Below are 21,758 nucleotides of genomic sequence, written 5' to 3'. Positions count from 1 at the left end.
ACCGGTGCCGAGGCCTCCTGCTGCGGCGGAGCCGGGAAGCGGGCCCAGCAGTCTCTGGCGTAGTGGCCCCTACGCCCGCAGCGGAAACATTCGGCCTCGTTGCGCCGAAGCGCAGGCCTCGCCTCCTGACGGCCCCGTTCTGGTAGCACCGCGCGCGGTCTCGGCCCGCCGCGTCCCGTCCATGGAGCGGAGGCGGCCGTCAGTTGTTGAGGGCCCCGGTCATCCGGAACATAGACGGCCTGCGCAGGGTTCCATCCCAGCGCATCCCCATCTTTGACGGGCCCCCCCGTCCACGCCGTCACTTGTTTCCAGCGACGGAGGTTGAATTGCGCATCGAGACACTTAGCAGCCATCCGGGAAGTTAGCTTCTCATGCCCACACACAGGCATGGGGATCCCTAGATCCCGAGACAGCTCCAACATTTTCCCTAATATGAGAGGCTCAAGCAGGTCCTGTGGCGTCTCAGGATAAGCTGCCATGGCCAGCTCCAGCACCGCACCCCTGAACGCCACGGGCGACTCCTCTGGTGCTCGTTGTCGTTGAGCGAATCGCCGATGCGCATCATCTGGTGGCTCATAAGCATCGGCCATTTCTTGAAAAACACCACATAAAGTTGCCTTCTTATCGGTCGCTATGGAACGGAAGAATCGGACAGATTCGTCGTCCAGGAGAGTCGGCAACACCTCCAAAGCCTCCGCATCGGTCCATCTTGCTGTGCGTACCGCCGCCAAGAAGCGGCAGGCGAACGCGCTCCAGTCCCCACCGACGGAAAATTCTTTAACCGTTGTAAGGTGGCGACTCCGACTCCTCTTCCCGCCGTCTTCCAATGGTGGTGGTTGTGATGGCAAATTCAAAATGGCGTCGGCCCGCGGCGTGGCCAAGATGGCGGTTTGGCGCCACGGAGCGCGCAAAATGGCGGCCTCTTGCCGCGTGGGCAATGGCGGCGGCAGGACAGGCAACGTGGCGGCCCGCGGAGCACCACTTGCATCATCCATCGTCCCTGGCGCGACGAGATGGCATAGATGCGCCAGGACGTCCTTAAGTGCCTCCAGTTGTACCGCCATCGCTTGCCATCGTTGATCCGCGTCTGATGATGTCGACGGAGCCGCCACCGCGCCAACATCCTCCACTCCCGTTCCCGTGGTCGCCTCAGCCTGACTCTCCTCCACCACCCCAACAGGATCCGTGGTTGGAGGGAGTTCGTCGTCGTCGGACGAAGAAGCCGATGCAGGCGCCGGATTAACTTTCTTCCTCACTTGTTTCGACATGCTGTTGCACTTCCGACACCAGTGTAATAAACGACTGGACCACGATGTCTGGCTCAGTGTCCTTTATTATTCGGTTCGTGCTGTACACCCACACGGCTGTCTTTACTCTGTAGCTTCTCCACGGTGCTGACTCCAATGTCGGCCCGATCCACAACAGCAGCTCCGCTGCTGTTTCTCTCACACAGCCCCCCTTGGCTGTACTCTCTGCTGCTCTTCTCCCTCCGCAGCTCTCACAGCTTCTTGCTCTCTCTCTCTCTCTCCGCAGCTCCTCCTGGCAGCCACACCGCTGCCTCTAACAAGCAGCCCCCTCTCTCTCTCTCTCCGCAGCTCCTCCTGGCAGCCACACTGCTGCCTCTAACACGCAGCCCTCCTGGCTGTCTCCTCCCCAGCTGCACACCACTCCGCAGCTTCCTCTTATCTTCGGGGTTGGCTCCCGATCGCCGTCGGCGCCCCCCCTCTCCACACTTGCCCGCGTGGCCTCACTCTTTTCCGCTCACACCCCGACTACCTTCCCCTTCCGGTTTACCCGCTTAAAGCCCCGAACCTTACCCCCACGTCACATGACTCCACCCCCCGTGACGTCACCTCCGGAAGGTCGCTTACGCCCGCATTACACAAGGATGACCGGAGTTTGATTTTCATTTTTTTTTCTTTTTTCAACATGTGACTGTCACGTGAATTCAGGTGCTGAGAGCACCGTTCATCTCTTACCTGAGAAAGGCCCTTGCTGGGGAGTCATTTCAGGCTGAGTCAACCTAAAAAATGCCCTGGCCGGCAGCAGAGTTCTTAATAGGGTTGCCACTTGTCCTGGTTTTCCCAGGACTATCCTGCAAGTTTTCCCGGGAACATTAAACATTCGACGTCTCAGTTTATGTCCGTCACGTTGACTTTTTTCTCCTCTTTTAGTATATCGTGAGCTATTCTTCCTGCGATACGTCCCAGTTACTTTTTGCACTTCCCAGTCTGGTACTTCACAGGTTGCAACCTCGCCCCCTTACACAAAGCTTGGGTCACCTGGCCGGCGAATTCACCATTGACGTCATGCCCGGCAGCAGCCACCAACGGTCGTGCAACTGACCGCGCCAGACAACCAACCGCGTACAGTAGCCGGGTCCAGTATCGGCCACTGCTGCCCGCTGTCGTGGCCGTCCCGGCTTAAGCCTAATTAGTAGGGTTTGCCGAAGGGAGAGAGGAGGACGGAGGATTAATGCGTCCACTTGGATTACTGAGCGCAGCGGGATGCCACTGCCTAATGGGGATGTTGCTTAGGGGGTCACCGGGCCACGGCGCAAGCATCCACACACAGCGCCGGTGCTCCGCTGTCTCTGCGTCCACGTCGACGGTTTTGTTTTTGTTTCAAACTCCTCGGGGTCGAATGAATGTAATTAGTGTCAAGTGAAGAGTGTACGTGTTAGTTTTGGACGGCAGAAGACAGGATACAATGTAACCGCTTGTTTTCTTTTAAAGTTTGCGTCTTATAATGTGAATGAGGTACCACTTTGCAAGTATATTGGGCATGCAACAAGGATTGTATTTCACTGAAATGTTATTTTAGCAATTAATTGTGATTCACGTCTTGTAAAACTAGATGGATTCCTGACCACTTTAATCGAAACCTCGTCACCTGGTAAAGCTGGTGGCCGAGGTCGGGTTCCTATGCACATTCTATAATTGCGCTCTGACGAAAGTTGCTTTTTTGTCTGGGTATTGTTCCATGAAGCATTGCGACCGACACACCTTTCACTTTGTTAGGCAATTTAACATAAACGTGCACGTGTCAAAGACAGCGCCTTGAAATGTGGTTGCATTGTGATGCTATATACTTCCAAAATGGATTGTAATTTTGTATCAGAGGATGGACTGGGAAGATGATGCCAGGGAACTGCTTGTAAAGTTGCAGCAGCGGGCCTCATTATCCACACTCACGGCACTCCTTTTATGTGCCCTCCGAGAATAGCGTTTGGGCGATGTCGACATTTAATTCCCAAAAGCTGGAGTCATCTAAATTCAGTGAGAAACCAACTTTTATAGTCTCGAGTGTTTTGTTAGTGCAGCAACTAGGTTTTAGCACGCATGGCTGTCAGAATTCAAACCCAGGATATTAGTAGTGCTTGTTCCGCCTTCTAAAATGGCATAACGCTCCATTAGTTACCCAGCAACTTCATTTGTAACCGGAATTTTGAACATATGGGATGGGATGTCCATCTTGAAGGAACAGCCGAAACGCATCGCTTCGGCAATTTGCTCCATTGTCTTGCCAAATGAGAAATCGGCAAGTTTTGACGCAAAAAAAATCTGCTCAACAGAGACGTTTGCCAGCACGCGGTTTTATGGGCCTCGTAGCACGCGCAATTTTACACCTTGTGTTTTGTGAGCGAGCGCCTGAATAAGAGTCCCCGGTGTTAGTTTGGCACGTGTGACAGCACAAACACACGGTGAATTAAAAGGAGGCCCCACGTTTTCATGACAGCGGCAAATTTAGCAGATTTCTGTGTTCACAAAGAGACGGCAGCCTCCCTGCGGGAGTTTGCAATTAGCAGGCGATGGGTCCAGACTGCATTGTTCCTCCGCGCATTGTCGGCCCACGCTTCAAAGTGGGATGCAAAAGGGCACGGCGGCTAATCCCTGCGCGCGTACGTCTTGGCTGCTGCTGCTGCTGCTGCCGTTATCATCTCCACACTAGAGCCCCTCGGTCTGTAGTCTCATGCATGCAGGGATGGAGCCTGCTTGCTGTGCTGCAGCAAGTCTGTGGTTTTTTCTCCCCCCCCCTTTCTCTTCCACTCTTTCGTTCTCCTTCAGGGTTAATCGCTGCCTTTCTTCCATTTAAGCCACAAAAGAATGAAAGGCAAGCCTCGCCATTTAGTAAAAGGGAAAGTTACAAAAACGTCTCCCTCCAGGCGCTCTCCTTGTCACTCCCTCTTTGCCTCGCCCTTTTCTGAACTCTGGCTCCCTCCCTAGCTCACAGTTCTCCTGTTCCTGCCCCTTCCCCCACGAGTGAGCCCGTGTCCCCTGCCCTATTCTGCTCTGTTCCTCACGGCCCTGCTCCCCCGTAGGATCACGGATGGATTGGGGAGGAGGACAGGGGCAGCCGATCGCTGGCCACGCTTTAACGGAGGTAGCTCACGGAGCGTGAGCAGACAGTGATTGCAAATTTAAAATGCTCAGCGTAACTTACTACCTGTTGTCAGTCTACTGCTGCATGATGAAGGCCTCCCCATGCCATGTGGGTCATTGGGGTTGATGGACCTGGATGTCCTTTTGTTGTTGAGGGACAGCTGTCCTGGAAAATCTGTACTTTTCCTGGGACATCAAACGTAAAAAAAAATTGTAATTTGCATCGTAATACACAACTCAAGACAACCATTGTTACACGTAGCTCTCCCTTCTTATGGTAATGTGAGACATTCTTTTGCCCATGAAATGTCCACGTTTTTTTTTTTAACTCCGTTGGTGGTAACCCTCTTCACCTCACCGGTCAGTTTGGATTGATGAAGGGGGTTGGCGCGGGGGGCGGGGTGCAGAACAGGGGGTTAGAACCAGTTCAGATCTCACTCACTGCCATGATGGCAGTCACGTGGCCTCGTCGGTGACGACGTCCCGCGTGCATCTCGCGCCCTGCCCCGTGCGATGATGCACGAGCTCGCTTATCGCGTCGGCCCACAGGTTGATGATTGTGGGGCGCGCTAATGTCAGTGGTATCGACTGCGCGCCGAGCGGCTTGTGCCTCACACGCTCTTGCCCTATGGCTGCTTGCAGATAGCGCTATCGGGCACCTTTTATTATGAAGTGTGGCAAGAACCCGATTGTTGGAAATAAAGTCGGACGTTTGCGGGACCGTGTCTTGTCGGGGGCAGCAAGGGTTTGTGGTCCGCTCAGGGAAGGGCACGCTGTCGATGATATGGTGGCGAGCGTGGGGTGGTTGTGAATATGGAAAGGAAAGGAGAGGATGGACCCTCCAAACGATAATGGCACTCTCCATGAATAAATGCGCAAAAAAATCTCATAAATAAATAAACAGGCCTTTTAAATGCAAGTTTATACGGCAACAAATCTGTTAAAGTTGTTCCGAGTGTTAGTCATTGTTGTTTGTATAAAACCAGTTTTTTCTTCATTCGGTTTTAGGTGCAGATTATCTTGCAATTGTTTTTCATGTACAGCAGACATCATTGTTGCTTCATTCTACTGATGCTTGTGATTTTCTTGACTTACCTTATTGTTAATTTTGTCGGTTAGCTGCACTATAAGTTAAACAAAAAACAACTTATATTTGACGCACCAACGCTGCTAACATTCTGCCATTTAAATGAAAAAATATTGCCCGTCAACCAGCGGCAACCCGTTTGTTTAGCCGATCCACTGCAGGATGAGGGTTTCCATACGCCGTGCGGGCCCTTGGGAGTTATTCTGATCGTAATTCGCCATGCTGATCGGTGTGGGTTGGTAAAAGCAGGCAGGCAGCATACACAGTGGAGCATAATGCAGTACAACAATGCATTTTGTTGCACTACCCTCTACTGATAACGTGGCCCAACCCCGCAGCCTATAACACCTGGTTCACACACAGCGGTCACCCATCCAAAGCGCTGTCCATTCTCGACCCTGCGTAGCTTCGGAGATATGACGGGATTAGGTGCATTCTGCGTGATTTGGCCATCGGCTTTGGGGGTCTCGGCTGCCTTTAAAACGACCGGTCCATTCCTTTTATTGATCGATTAATACATTAATTGATTAGCTTATTAAGCTATTGACGGGGGCTTGGCATTTACGGCTCGTGGTAGGGGGGGGCGTCGACCCCGCAACTGCCAGGCCGTGAGGTGTGCCAGGCGATGGCCCAATTAAGCCTCTGCACATTATCCATCACGATCCATCATCGTTGACTGCACCTGCTCGCTTATTTACCAAAATGGCAGCTTCTCATCGCAGGGCAATGAGCCTTGGAGTGCAGTAATTACGTAAATGATGCTTGAAGAGATTCCAGCTGCCTGCTGCTAGCCTCGCCTCCCATCGTGCTTGCTAATGGCCCCGTCCTGCGGTCCGTCGCATTGGAAACGTAACCCCGGCTGCCAAACGGCTTCAGGAGTTGACCATCCAGTCCCTGTGGTGGTTATCTTTTTTTCTTTCCTGTAAATGCTTGGGATACTTTGCCACTGGCAAACGTGCCATTTGTCAGCCACAATTACATTTCAGTTGCCGGGATGATCCTCCTATCACCATCATCAATGTCAACACCGATGTTATGGTCTTTTTCTTAAACGTTGTCACAACCATCGTCGGATTCGTAAGCTAGATAATAGCCACTGCATCTATTTTATGGTCACAAATGTTGTAATTCGTCACATCTCCATCATGAGCATCATCATCCAGAATGTCCCCATCACCGCCTGTCACCGTTATCACCACCATCCTATGTCCTGGAGGCTGCTGTTGACTCCTAATCAACTCCTGGCTCCTTCTCCTTAGCCTCCTCCTTCTGCGGGATTTTCTTGCAAAGGTCACGGCAGCTGTCGTGGAAGTGGTGGAGGCTCACGCGGCCCAAATAGACTCGGGGATCGGCGTGGGCAGCCTGGGGCCCTGGCCTCCCTTAACCCTAGCTCGCAGCCACAAAAACAACTGTGGATGAAGAAGATTGCGGGCGTCGCGAAATTAGTTTCTGACGAGCGGAGCGCTGCCCTCGCGGTGACGGTATTGGTGACAGCTCCTCTTGGGGTTTCCTACGCCAACATTCCATCAATCGCAGGAAATGTCAAGAAGCAAAACATTATTTTTTTTTTACAAATAGGTGCCAGACCGGTTGGTGGACTCCGTCCGCTGTGGTCTTCTCTTCGGAGCAAAAATGAAGACGTCACCTCCGTCGTTCTCTTTGTGTTGGTGTTCTTGTTTTCCATCTCGCGTTGCACACCTATGTCCGTTTAGCCCCATCCACTGCTGGATGGGGCCTCGGCACGCCGTGCGAGTCGTGGGGATTATTATATTTATTATTATGTTAGGGTTATCATTATATTTATGAAATTAGATTATTATATTTGCCCGTACTTCACTACGCCGGTCAGTCAGGGTTGGTGTCCAGGAACGGTTCAGCATTCAATCGCTCAGAACCGATTTAAATATAGCGAGCAGCGGGTGCCAGCCACGGCCGGGAATTCAACTTGAGTGACTTGCGGGTTGGTGAATGTGGGGAGCATAGAACCTGGGAGCATGCAGTACAACGCAGCAATGGATATTAACGCACTGCGCACCAAGTGAGATAACAAGAACGATCATTAACACCTGCTATGCATGGCACTCTCTCCCATCTAACCACTATTCAGACTCAAACCTGCTTGGCTTCCGAGATCTTACGAGGTTGGGTGCATTGCAGGTGATTTGTTCAACGGCTCTCACATTAACCCCTGTGTATATCCTCTATTTAACATAACGGTGGCAGCAGTAGAGTGCCTAATTAAACAACCTCCCTTAACAGGCTCTTGATTGAAGCCCACCCGATGCACAATGCGGTGGGAGGGAAGCTCGCTTGCCCGGCGTCGGTAATTATCGCTCCTATAAAGATATAACAGCGCGACGCTGCTAATGATGAGGTGGACAAGTTCAGGCTTGCAAGCGCGCTCTATCCCGGTCGGCCACATGGGAGGACCGTGCTTCCGCACGGAAGGTTTCTGTACAGCTGCAGCAGGCGGGCGAGGTGCGGGGGCTCTTTTAAAGGATGCCCACCTGCGCACGTAAACAATAATAACGGGACCATGGCACACGTATGGCCCTTTAGTCGATTCGACTGCCGGATGAGGGCCTCCCCATGCCGTGCGGGTCGTCGGGGTTTTTTTTACACACTTTAGCTCGCTGATCTGTGCAGGTTGGCGATAATGGGCAGTGTAGATGTGGGACGATGGAAGTACAGTACAACCGATGGCTTTTGTTGTACTGCTGCCCACAACGTAGGGCAACTGCAAAGCGCTTAACCCGGCTGATCGAGTAGCAGGCTCTTAACCAGTGTCGATCATCATCATCATTGTTCTAAGGATGGTAAAATACATATCACCTTGTGACCCCAAAAGAGTCATTGGGAATTCACCAGTGGTTGTCCAGCGATGGATATACTTGCACCTGCCTTAAGAATGCAGATTTTTCTGTACAGAATAATTCATGGAGACAAGTGTCGATCGGAGCTTTGTATAATTGTGGATGCACTTTGACCTTTTTTTTTCATGGGCGATAACGTGGAGTTTGTAAACGAATCTGTTAAGCTGTTGCAGAAAGCAAAATTAGCTTATTCCAGTGCCCTCTGCCACAGAGATTTTGATTTGTTCATGAACCCCCTACGATTGAGCACTCTTTTGTTGCTATGTGGCCCCTCCCCCACCCATGCAGGCCTGCTGTCTGTTCGACCTTGACATGGATTATAATGATTGAAATAATGACGTGTCAAAATTATATTCCCTTTGTTTCTTTGTTTTTCCTCCCTATGTGCTTTAACACCAACGATTCTGTGCAGATTTTAATTCCTGGGATTGACCCACGGTTCCAGAAAAAAAGGCCCAGCTTGCCTTGCAAATGAGATCATAATAGTCAGCCTTGATCCATCCACTGGTGGATGAAGGCCCTCCCCAAGCCGTTGCTATCTCTTGCGGTCCCGCGATGCGAAAATCCATTTATCTCCTGCACGTGAGCTGATTTCATCGCTCCATCTCGAGTGTGTTCTCTCCTTTGGCTGCCACTCCTTGGTTAGTCTCGATCTACCCGCCATTGTCTGTCCTCGTGACGTTTCCTCAAACCTAATTACTTTTCTTACCTGTTTATGTGATGTCTGTAATTTGCGTATGTTCTCTGAACCACGTGTACCTCTTCCTGTCCTTCAATGTTATTAAAATGATGCACGTTTCCACATTTATTCGCGAACTTTTAGCTTAATTTTATTCGTCATTGTCGGAGCGTAATAATCCCTATATCATAGCAGATAATATACACTCACTCAATGAATGAGTCGACAAAATAATATTTCCGCGTCCGATGATGTTTCTTTAGTGGACATAAAAACTCGGTCTGCCCTTTGTAAATTTTGCTCTTTCCATACGACAGCGGATGAAGGCTAAACACGTCGTTTTTCGTTCGGCACGTCGGTCCGTCGATTTTCTGTATCAAGTTTAGTCTACCAAAAGCACTCAATCCCACCCTCATCCGCTTCTTCACTTGGGCCGGAGATCAAAACGATGCGTACGAGAGATGCATCGCCCCGTTTGAGGGCAGCGGAACGACAGTCCGCCAAAGGGCCTGGCATATGCGCGACCAGATCGTTGCGGGGACGTAAAGAATGTGCCATATTTGATGGCAGCCACGATTGTGCCGTAGGTCTTCTCGATGGGCTGCCCGTGAGTGAGCGAGCGAGCAAGCACAAACAGCAATGGATGACATTTTAACGCGCTCGGGGAAGGGGGACGGCGTTTTTTTTTTCTCCCTTTTTCATAGAAATGTTTATGATCCGACACAAATCTCGCACAACTTGAGTTGCGGGGTGGCGGTTGGGGCGGGAGGTGGGGGGGGGGCAAGGGGAGGCAGCGCCCGTGTGTTAGCTTGTGTAGCTCAGCCTGGCGGTGGTTTTTTTGGAAGGTGGAAATGGTGGGGGTGGAGGTGGCTCTCATCGGCGTCACGCTTGCATCATCCTAGCGCCCCCACCAACCGCAAAAATCCCGTCGCCCGCCACCTTATTAAGGGCGGTGTGGTTGTGATGTGCGGCACAAGGGGGGCCCGAGTCGCGCCTTTGATTGATGAACGGATTATTACAGATGCCCGATAGACGGAGAGGGGTGGGCAGAGTTGAGTCGGGAGATTAATGAACGGGTTGGGGAGCCACAATCAATCAAAAAACGATGGCAAGAGAGAGAGCGAGAGAGCGAGAGAGCGAGGGAGAGAGGGTGCAAGAGAGGAAGAGAAGACAGATTTTTTTTTTGCAGCTGAAATAGTATTTTTTTTGTGTGCGTGTGCTGTTGGAGTTAAATGCTACTGCAAGAGGAATATTGGGCAATGTTGTTAAAGAGTAATTAATAATAATTTACAGTCCTTTTTCAATCCGCTGCTGGACAAAGGTCTTGCCAACACCATATCAGCCATGGGGGTTATTAAACCATGCTTCACCGTAACAGCCAATACGGGCTAGTAGAGAGATTGACCAGGACCAGTTTAGATATCGTTCGGCACTTTCGTTAGCCGTGGCCCGGAATCAAACTCATGTCGCCAGTTTCACGGTGTAGTGCGCTAACCACTGCGCCACCGCTCCTCCCCTGTGGAGTGGTCTATGACTGCTAAATTCATCTCTTTAAGCCGGCTCGCAGGAGGTATCTAAATCGTAATTTACTCTCGCTCCTCGACAGGTTTACCGCGGTCCCAGAAAATGTTAGGGTCTGAGTCAGGTCCTCTGTGTGCCGTGATTTTTTTTTTGTAACCCCTCTAAATCATAGGCCCAAATAAAAGCCACAGCCGAGGCTTAGCAGGCAAGGTGTGTGTGCATCCTATTCAGATGTGTATTTCTATCACACAAACAACACTGTTCGCATTTTCTAAGCGACTTAAGTGTAATTCCCGGCCACAGTTAGCATCAGCTGCATGTAATATTTTAATCGCTCGAGAGGGAATGATTTCTGAACCGTTCCTGGACCCGCTTGCTTCACCAGCCCTAACTGACCAGCATGGTGAAGTATGGTCATGCTCCCATGACTGACAGGGCATGGGGAGGCCTTCAGCCAGCAGTGGATTTACAAAGGCCTGCACATTATTTTAATTATTATTCCAAGTAAACTAAATCCGTAAATTACCATCATTTATGAACTTCTTTCGCACTGTATGTAGCCAACCGTGCTAATCGGAGGTGCGGGGGAAGGACAACAAACTAAACGCAAAAAGCAGTTCTGGATAAATTCGTTTTCAAAGCAGTGTTTGTTCAAGTCATGTATTGTCGAAGCAGCTGGAGTAACTAAGATAAACAACTCAGAACATCTTCAGGGTTGCAAAGTGTACCTCGCAAGAGATGTATTTGTCTCGGGTGAGCATGTTCCGATGTGAATTTAAGGCTTTTGTCGAACACGTGTGAAAATAGTTTATAATCTCAAGTACTGTACACATGGACACACGTGCGCTCCACTGAGAGAGGGCGATGCGCCGCATGAGTCAAACGCTGCACTGTGGCGCCAGGGATGGCTTGGCGCAGTGTGCGCACAGACCCACGTGTCACCACATTCGATTACAGCTTCTGATGTGATGCTCGTGGCGAGGGCACCTCCTCTGGGTTGACTTGGCCTCATACCCAGCGAAGGCCCTTCCCCAGGCAGCCCATCACTTCTAATCGCATCGAGGCCCTTAATCATTCAGTTTCTTTTATTCACGCTTAACTTTTCCTGAACAAGATGTATGGCCGGCACTGAACTAGTGGATTAGTGCTTATCCCATGGACAATAATCGCGCAAGTGCGTGCTCTCGATTGCTTCTCCGGCCGCGCTCCAGGGATGTTTATCACGTGCGCTGGGTTGATTTTTTTCTCGCCCACCATCACTCCAACGGTTTGTACGCCGAGCGAGCTCGCCTGCCTCTCACCCGCCACTGCTGCAGGTAGTCAGCTGCAGCCCCGCAGCATGGGAAGGCATTCATCCAGCAGTGGCCACTCATGAGTGGGACGTGACTCTCGCGGTTTACATCGCGCCCGACTAACTCGCCGAAATCCTGCAGGAACACAGGCTTCCTGCACGCACTCTCGTCCGGCAGTACTGCGGTTTCGCACCTTCGATGCACTAATATGACCTTTTTAATGTTGATTGTTCTAAATAATTTACAACCCTAAATTGTCTCTCCCATTGTCAGCCCACTGCTTGATGAAGGCCTTCCACACGCCATGTCGGTTGTGTGGGATTGTTCGGTCAAACTTCACCATGCTGGTCCGTGCGGGTTGGCGAAGGAAGGCGGCCCCATGGCTAGTTCAGATATCGCTTGTCGCCCAGGTTAGCCGTGGCTGGGAATTGAACCCAGGTCGTTTTGTTTTATTGGGTCAGTGCCCTACCCTGCTGCGCCACCATTCCTTTCCAAAGGACAAACTCCGTATTGTAAAACCTCCAGCCGAAGCTTCTCTCTCAGCACCTCCAAGTGACGATGACCTAAATAACATGGACGTATCAGATCCCATGTGTGTATTAATGGTCTATTGATGTGATGTCTGGCAGATCTAATGCATATTTTTTCTGAACTTATATAAAGTAATTTTGATTTACCTCCTAATGCTAACAACTGACACGGTATGACCGCACACAATCCGTGTCACTTTACACATATATCCTGCATCTGGTAGAATTAATCGCAATCCATTGTGTATTCTGCCTGAAGTTGCCACCTGTCCTGGTTTTACCAGGATTGGTCCCCACTTTTGAGGTAGCTGTCTGAGGAAATATGTAAATCTTCCTGGGCCATTGTCAGTTGCGTAATAATACTCCACTCAAAACATTGTTCGTGTGTGTTGTTCTCTTCCACACGTTCGGTTCCGTGTACCTCCCGAGTGGAACACTAAATTCTGACGCTGGCAGTTGTTTATTTAACGTTCGCAGGAATTACTCTCCCTAGGCTGGCTTGCTAAACATCCACCAAAATAATTAGTTTAACCGGATCGTGATTTCTAATTAAGAAAGTCAATTGCACGGGATATTGTTTCCGAATGAGACACATTGCCTTGCTTGTTTGTGTACGAGCAGGAGGTAGTTGATCTTGTTTTGATTTATTTTGGAGAAGAAAAAAAACCACAACCCTAAAACCAACTCTGCTGTTAGCTCCTACTACTAAATCGTGGGCCGTAAAACCTGGCTTCAACGCATTAAAAAATACACTCCCGTTATAGCCCGCTCGTATTTAAATCATACAATGGAATTACAATAAAAGTCCGACGTAAACAGGATTGCTTCAAAAGAGAAAGCACTGGGCTTTTGAGGAAGTAATGAACACACAAAGGCGCCCCGATCGTTGCAGTGGCAAGCTGGATCTTAATGTATGAAGTAATTGATTGTATCTCCGCTGTAAGCGATGAGGCAGAGCCGGTGTCCAGCACCGTAATGAATTTCTGCGATAGTAAACTTGGCCGCATTGGCCGTCCATTTGGCGTGCGCCGCGGGCTTCGTTATCAGCCGATCGATACCCGACCGAGGTTGGGATTGACTGCCGTTAAAGTATCAATATCCCAGTTAATAGAAATGAAATAAATTTTTTAGGGCCGGAGCAAAGGTCGACACCTGAAAAATTGAGTTTGTCTGTGGAAGAGAAATCTCGCGCCTCGCTGCGAAAATTGAGGTCAAGAGGGCGGCCGTTTTGCGCGCGGCGCGACGCGTCCGATGAATTATAGAGTTCATTACGGGCCGGGCCTCCGAGCGGTAACATTAAATAGCTTAATGTGTCATTTGTAGCTCCTTCATCACGTGAGGCCACATAATGGCGTTAACGCAGCTCCAGAGCCATCGGAGCGGTGCCCCGCGCTTTTATTACCCAGCCCTAATGGCCCCACGTGATAGATTGATTCATTTTTAATTTAAAAAGGAACAAAGCGCTAATTCATTATTGTGTTTTTGGTTGCTGGAATTGAATTTTTTCAGCCACCCCCCCGCCTCCCCCCCCCCCCACCTCTTCCTCCCCCCCACCTCTTCCTCCCTTCCCCATCTCGGCGTTGCCCTTGATTGCTTGAGCAGACGAGCGACAATGCAAACCCGGCGGGGGAGAAGAAATCTCCGCCACACCGCGCGTCCCCGTCGCACGCAGAGCAAAAGCCCTGAGCGCGTGTTTGGCCGAATCATTTCTGGCGTTTCAAAGGGCACGCCCTTTTATGTTTCTCCTCCCGATGCTTCATTTCAGCCGGGGTTTTCCGGGTCAGCGATCCCAAATAAAATTCCTCGACCGGCACACCACATCCAGTATGCATACGTTTCTCTACGGCCACGGCTACTCGTCATGTGCCACTTCCCGGTCTACCAACAACCTGGGAAGTATTCAATGAGAAATTAATTCAACGCTTGAACGTTGTGGGATTAGTGCGACTTCCTGATGAGATTCCTAAATTTAGGTTGTGTTTTGGCCCTGGTTTTGTGTGTGTGTGTAGAAGGGCGCGTGCGAGTACACTGCACGTGTTCGCAGAACCTATAAAACGTACCTACAGTCACGAACCTGCTTTCTGCTTTTCGACCCAACTCTGGTTTCCCATCTCTCTTGACCAATAAACACTCGTGTCTATTGGCATTGTATGCAAATACAGTCCAAAAAAATTGGTTTAATCAGCTCCGTGGGCGGTAGTGTAGCGGCAATCGCGCTGCGCTATGATCCTGGCATCTCGAGTTCGGTTCCAGCTCGCAGCAAACACCAGTGACGATTATCTGACCCGTTCCTGGTCCTCCCCGAGATCGACTCGGCCTCAAATGAGTACCTGCTGCGGTGTGTAAACATCCCCACTGGGAAGACAAAGACAGCCCAGGGCGTGATGCTATAGCCACCCACCCCCCTCGCTGTACCGTGTCGACTTTCATAGGCGCTCGCTAACAGCACTTTCCGCAACAGTCTGTTGAGGCTATACGAGGAGGGATCTTTGTCTTGGTTGCGGGTGGGCGGTAGTACAACGACGCACGCTCGCGCACGCACGCGCGCGCGCGCGCGAGCAACGGAGAGCGCGAGCGGGCAAGAGCGATGTCCCCGCGGCAGAGGTGCCGTGGTGCTCCTCCTTCTCCACCGCGTGCTCCCCGCGGATCGGCCACAGCGCTCCTCCTCCTAATCCCCATTTAATTGGAGCTCCGGGGAGCAGCGACGCTAAAGGCCACGCCCCCCCCGGGGAGCCGTCACGGGCAGAAATCAAACGGCCAAATCGGTGGGGGTGCTGAATTTGTTTTAAAATTTCATTTTTGTTGTCGTGGTCGTTGCGTTTCGTCGTTGTTTGACCGCGAGCCGCGCTGTGTTGGCCCGATCCTAGGAAAACAAAAAGCTATCGACCGACAGAATTTATTTGAAAACGTTCCGCAACGTTTCAAAGCCTGAAAGTTTGATGGAGATGATAACATGTCATATATCCTTTATGGGGTTTTTTTAATTTAGTGTCATGGATCTATTTAATGTTGCTTGTGTATTATCTGGAGAGAATACGAAGTGGGAGAGAACCCCCAAGGTACAGGGAAAGAAATGCGACGGTAACACATGCAAACATTAATAGTTACGAATACAGTACACTTCAAACAACTTCGCTATAATATTCACATCTACAGTAAAGTTAATCAACATTTGAAATGATGGCTTCACAGTAATTACATCAAAGGCTAAATAACCACAGGACAGCTTTAAAGTTACCGGGCACATTAAACACATAGATAAGCAAGATGCTGCGTAGGAACGGGGGACGGAGTTTGTGCGAAAGAGTGAATAGAGGGTGGGTGGGTGAGGAGGTACGTTGAAGAGAGGGCTACGGTTCAGCGAGAGTGCCATGTTTAGCACAGTTGGCGACGTACGGTGTGAAAGAAGTTATACATACAGAAGTAATTGTTTTGTCTGAAAGCTGCCATTCAAAATACTTAAAAACCTTAACTGAAAAATTCGAGATGAATCCTCCGGTCTGGTGACACGGATGAGTTTGGTTGATGTTGCCAGCACGCTTTGTGGGGGCAGTTCGGGGTGGTGGTGGGGGCGGAGAGTAGGACGGGAGGGAGTCCTCCTCACAGACACTCCTCTTCAATTAAAGGAGCATTGAGTTACTCTGACAGCAGTCAGGGTGGCCGAAGCCTGTGTGATGTTTGGTTTTATTCACATTTGTGTGCACTGGGAAAACGCGACCCCGCTCAGAAAGCCACTAACTTTGCCAATCTACCACACAACCGCCATTCACCTCCATGGCAATCTGCTGCCACCGCCATTCACTTCCATGGCAATCTGCTGCCACCGCCATTCACTTCCATGGCAATCTGCTGCCACCGCCATTCACTTCCGTGGCAATCTGCTGCCACCGCCATTCACTTCCATGGCAATCTGCTGCTACCGCCATTCACTTCCATGGCAATCTGCTGCCACCGCCATTCACTTCCGTGGCAATCTGCTGCCACCGCCATTCACTTCCATGGCAATCTGCTGCCACCGCCATTCACTTCCATGGCAATCTGCTGCCACCGCCATTCACTTCCGTGGCAATCTTCTGCAACCGCCATTCACTACGGCCGCAATTCGATCTACTGCAACGACATGTTAATTGTGAACCTATTATGGTGAAAATGATTCACTCTCTATACTTAGCATTTCATGCTTTCACAGAAATGTATTAAAACGGTCGCCATTCTCCCTTGCATGTTAACGTGCTGTGGATATCGCTGTTCACATTAACTCCGAGTCTATATAATTCACACTTCTTTCTCAATCCACTGCTGGATCAAGGTCTCCCCCACGCCGTGGCTGCCACCAGGGTCCCTTGATCATACTCGATCACGCTGGTGGGATCGCGGGGCCCCGAGGTTGGGGAAGGTTGGGGGAGGTTGGGGAAGGTTGGGGGAGGTTGGGGAAGGTTGGGGAAGGTTGGGGAAGGGCCGGTTTCGATTTAATTCGCTACTGACGTTAGCCGTGGCCCGGTATCGAACTCTGATCTCTGGGTTCAAAGCGCAGTGCGCTCACCACTGCGCCACCGCTCCACCCCTGAGTCACTCTCGTATAAATATTTTCCAAGTAACCGTCTTTCCCTTTCACAGAAACACATGAAAGCAATTGCCATTCTCGCTGTTGTCGAGCTCTGTCAAAGCGACCTGCTTAGTATTTTATTGTATCTTTCTGTTGCAATAACCTCAACCCCAGGGTTAAGGGCTCGGGTCATTGCAGTATACAACATGCAAAGGATTGCTATCGAGGTCACTTCATTGAAATAGGACGTATGGCGATGGCTTAAATAGAGCTCTATGAATGTGAATGCCTGTCGCGTTCATGGATCTTTGTGAAAGTGAGCGGCCGTCGCTGAAGACGCAAAGTTCGCAGTTTTGTGGATTTGATTTTATTCTTTACGGTGACCACTTAAAGCCTTTCAGCGACCCGGGGTGCTGGTGCTTAAACGTAGCGATTACGCGCGCGGAATTATAACGCAGATCCGTATCCATTTGGCGTCAATGACAAAAGTGATTTTGGATCTAATTAATTTTTCCTAAAATAAACTGCTGCCAGTGATGGAATGGCAGCCAAAGGAGGGGATGTACCCCAGAGGCTGTCTGCCAGGGAGATTTAGCGATGAGATCGTTTTCACGTGCGGGAGTAGGATAGATTGTGGGATCGTGGGGCCCCGAGGGCTGGCGATGGCACGGGGAGGCTTTCATCCAGCAGTGGATGGAACATGGCAGTCACTGATGATTGTGATGAAAGTGAAAAATTGCTGACGGCAAAGAGAATTTTCTAAATGTGGATTCGTAGCCTTGAAAATGGTAGGTTTAAAGAAAATAACCCATAACACAGAGTCAAGAAACGAATTGTTGAAAATGTAGGATTTTGTTCAAATGTTTAACAATTTAAAGAAATAGTCATCCTGAACAAAAACACTCCGAAGGTGGTATGTAAGCAGGCAATAGCAGTATGTGTGTCCACATACCCAGCATTATAAATATGCCCAGTACTATAGGGCTATATTTACTGTGGGTATAACGATTATAGAAATTCATCAATTTTTATCCATTATTAATGTTTGGTACAATCACAAATCACATGTGAAAGAATACATTATTTTTGATGTATGCATATTATATACAAATCTTTCAAATTACTTTGAGACTCATGAGGTGGACAAACACATACATACAGGACCAAAATAACCTCACGAACAATTCAATCAAGGTGACACAAATCAGACGAAGGAAATGTAAATTCTTGAATCAAATCGCTAGTCCTGAATCGTGAATCGTTCACACCCCCTAATATTTACCAAACCATATTTTAAAATGTCGATGCATTGTGAGCAGATAAAAAATACCTAGTTGAGTTTTTAACATTTTTTTTTTTAATTATTCAGACTCTCCCTCCGGCCAGTAGTCGAAGCGTACTTGTCGCTTTCTTCCCAAGCCGGTCCTGCGTGCGCACACACAGACAAAGACAAAGACCCCCCTTTTAGCCTTAACAGACTTTTGGGGCAAGTGCTTTTAGCGAGCACCTATGAAGGTCGGCATGGCACATGAGTTGGCGAGCACCATGCTCGACTGCATTTGTTTCCCAAGTGGCAATGTTTACAGGTTGCACCAGGTACTCATTTGAGGCTGAGTCGACATTGAGGATGCCCAGGACCGGTTCAAACAATCAGCACTGGTTGGCAATGAGCGGGAATCGAATTCGGGTCGCGGGGTTCGTAGCGCAGTGCACTAATCGCTGCGCCACCGCTCCCCACGCATATGCACACACGCACATACGGGGATATTTTATTGGATTAAGACGGACACGCACAATGGCCGCTAAACGGCACAGCCTGCCAGCTGCTTCTTAAGAAGATGAAGCGAAGGGCTCGGCAGAAAGAGGGAATTAAAGACGATCGCCAGTCTCATTCAGGACTTAAGACCCAGCGGCAGAGATGCAAAAGTAACCAGGGATACCCGGCAGATCACCCAACTATGTTTAATGGCCCAAAGGGGAAGGGATGTGCAGAAAGAATGGCCCCCAAATAGGATCAGCGGTTCAAAAGTTTTGCACAAAACACTTGCGTTTATATATTCACTGTGATGCACGTATCCGCACACATCATTACTTAGCCCAGTGCTGGGTCGCAGCAAAATTAAAAGTTGAAATGAAAAGGATCGGACATACTTTAAAGACGGCGAGGTTAGAGGATTTTTAACACTTTTCCACGTGATTTGTAGCCTTTCTGAAATATTGAACGCGTTTGCTTCGCCGATTTAAAATATTCAAACACGTCTCGTGGTTTTAAAAATGTACGAGAAAATTATCCTGAATTTTTTATGTACAATATGTCCGTATTTAATGAAAAGTAGCTGTAAGAAGTTTAAAACATTTATGATTGTGCTCTTACTGTTGGTGTCCAATGAGTCTCTTGTGTGTGTCTGCCCTATTCTAGAAAAAGTCGCTTCTGTATTGACACACACAGGGCTCGCTTGGGTTTTTCAGATATTCATATTTGCTCCAGCTTCTGCTGGGTTCTGTACTCTTTGTTTGTTATTGTATCCTCGTTCGACACGTGACGATTCACCATTCCCAGAGATTCCATTGCTATGATTGTGTCTGTGATTCTATTGAAGCATCATTAATAATGTGTCTGTTACTGTTTATTTACATTATTTCTTTCGTCTGATTCATACAGTTTAATTGTCTCCACTAGCCTCAACATAGCATTTCGCAAATCGTTCATGCGACGTTACATGCCTCGTTCTCATGCAATCTGCATTCCCTGTGTTTGTGCATTTTTTTTGTCATTGCTCAGTTCGTGGCACGTCGATGCAGGGTTGCGGCGAGTCTTAACGGTGCGCACCTTTGTCGTTCCTGCAGGTGCTGGCCTACACGGAGAGCCTTCACGGAAAGTGGCTCTTCAGCGAGGTGGAGGCCATCTTCTCACGACGCTACCTCCTGCAGAACACGGCGCTCGAGATCTTCCTCAGCACTCGCAGTGCGTGGCCACGTCGCACCACGCAGAAGTCACCCGCTCGCACTCGCCCAACATCACCGTCCGGCCCCCCCCCCCACCCAACGCTCCCTCTCTCTTCCCGTCCAGCCCCTTTACTGAAGGCCACGGGGTCCACCAACTTCTAGCGGCAGTCCTCTGCTTCCTGTTCTCTCAGCCCCTTTGCAGAGGCCCGCTGGGCTTGATGCGTTTTACAGATTGCATCACGTCGTCTGTGCGCCTGGTCACGTGACTTTGCAGGCACAGTTAGAGATGGATGGGTGTGTGGAGAAATAGGTGGACTTGATAATAATTATGCCGTTCACCTAGGAAAGCCTCAAAAACGTTACATCTCTTTGCTGCCCCACCATACATCACCATAGTTCTCGTTTCCCATTCATGTGGTGGAGTGTGTCATTGGGGAAAGTTGCTGTTTGTTTTTTGTCGTTCATGTGGCTGTGGTTGTTGTTGTGGTCGATGTAGTTGATGTTAATATCGTAATTGTTGTTTTATTTTACGATGCTTTGTTGTTTTTTCTGTAGTTGTTGTTGGTTGTCGATGTTGTTGCCACTGTGTTTTTGTCATCATCATCATCATCATAGCTGCTAACGCTGCGATTGTTGAAGTTGTTATTGTTGATGTGATTGATGTTGACGTTTCTGTGGTTGACGATGTATTTGGTGTGATTGTTGTTGATGATAACGATGTGTTTGTTGTTATGCAGCATCGGTCATGTTCAACCTCCCAGACGCGACGATCGTCAAGAGCGTCGTTCACCTGCTGCCACGCGTCGGCATCGGCACCCTCTACGGCCTACCACAGGCTCGGTACGGCCGCCCCCGCGGGGTTAGCGGACACAGTGTTCTGATGCCAAGCTTAAACCATCACGTGAACTCCGTTCATCCTCACAGCAGCTTTTGGCTAGCCATCGAACAAAGACGGTCACTGCATTGCTCACTTTCAGATGTGCTTCTGTGGACGTCTGGAACGCTCCTCCTTCCGATATTAGGAAGCCACTGGAGCTATGCACTTTTGAATTTATATTGAAAACGCATTTCTTTAAAACTGCTTTTTGTTTAGTTTGTTGTCATTCCTCCCCCCCCACCTCTGATTAGCACGGTTGGCTACGTACGGTTCGAAGGAAGTTCAACATACATACAAGCTTTGACTTTAGTTTATGTAAATATTGATCCAACACATTCCCTCACTTGACGAATAATTTGGAAATTCTATTCAATTTTAACTGTATATTTACAAAGGTCATGTAGTAGACTACAAATAAAAAAAACACATCTCAGCTCCTTTGCCAATCCACTGCTGGGATGAAGGCCTCGCCGCTCTGTTGTCGTTGGTGTGATGGGGTACCTGCCTGGGGTCAGGATTGAGTGGTGAGGAGAAACTGAACTTCCACTCGGTGATGAAGATGATGACTGAAAGATCGATGGATTATGATTATACTCATGATTGGATGGCAACTCAATAATCCTGGTAACCAAATAACTATGCTAAAATTTGAATGTTGATGATAATTTGATGATGATTAAAAGATGATGATTCAAATATGTTGATAAGCGTAACCAAATGACAATGGGAACTAAATAATGATGATTATGATAAAGAATGAACGATTATAATTGAATGGAGATGGTCATTCAATCATGACGATGACGGTGAGATGTCTGCTCCTGCTACGTGCGCTGCAAGGCGGTATTCGCTCGCCAGCCCCCGCCAGCTCTTCAAGGCCTCCAACATGACCCAGCGCTGGCAGCAACGGGACGTCTCCAACTTCGAGTACCTCATGTTCCTCAACACCATCGCCGGTGAGACCCCTACCTGTCGAACCGTCCTGCCACTGTCACTCGCTCACCGTCCGACTCTCAGTTGCCCCG

General features: G+C 49.4%; 1 protein-coding gene across 1 annotated transcript in view; it reads left to right on the top strand.

Annotated features, from left to right (window-relative positions):
• Positions 1–21,758, top strand: part of LOC144936179 (lipopolysaccharide-responsive and beige-like anchor protein) — a 287,536-nt gene that overhangs the window by 227,663 nt on the left and 38,115 nt on the right. Inside the window, exons 40-42 of the mRNA XM_078863117.1 lie at positions 19,758–19,875; positions 20,594–20,696; positions 21,574–21,689. Coding sequence (XP_078719243.1) covers positions 19,758–19,875; positions 20,594–20,696; positions 21,574–21,689 — 337 coding nt within the window. The remainder of the gene's footprint in view (positions 1–19,757; positions 19,876–20,593; positions 20,697–21,573; positions 21,690–21,758) is intronic.

Source organism: Lampetra fluviatilis, chromosome 15 (genome assembly GCF_964198595.1).
Source record: "Lampetra fluviatilis chromosome 15, kcLamFluv1.1, whole genome shotgun sequence".
NCBI lineage: Eukaryota > Metazoa > Chordata > Hyperoartia > Petromyzontiformes > Petromyzontidae > Lampetra > Lampetra fluviatilis.
Note: the sequence above shows the minus strand (reverse complement) of the source record. Positions and strands in the feature narration are given on the sequence as shown.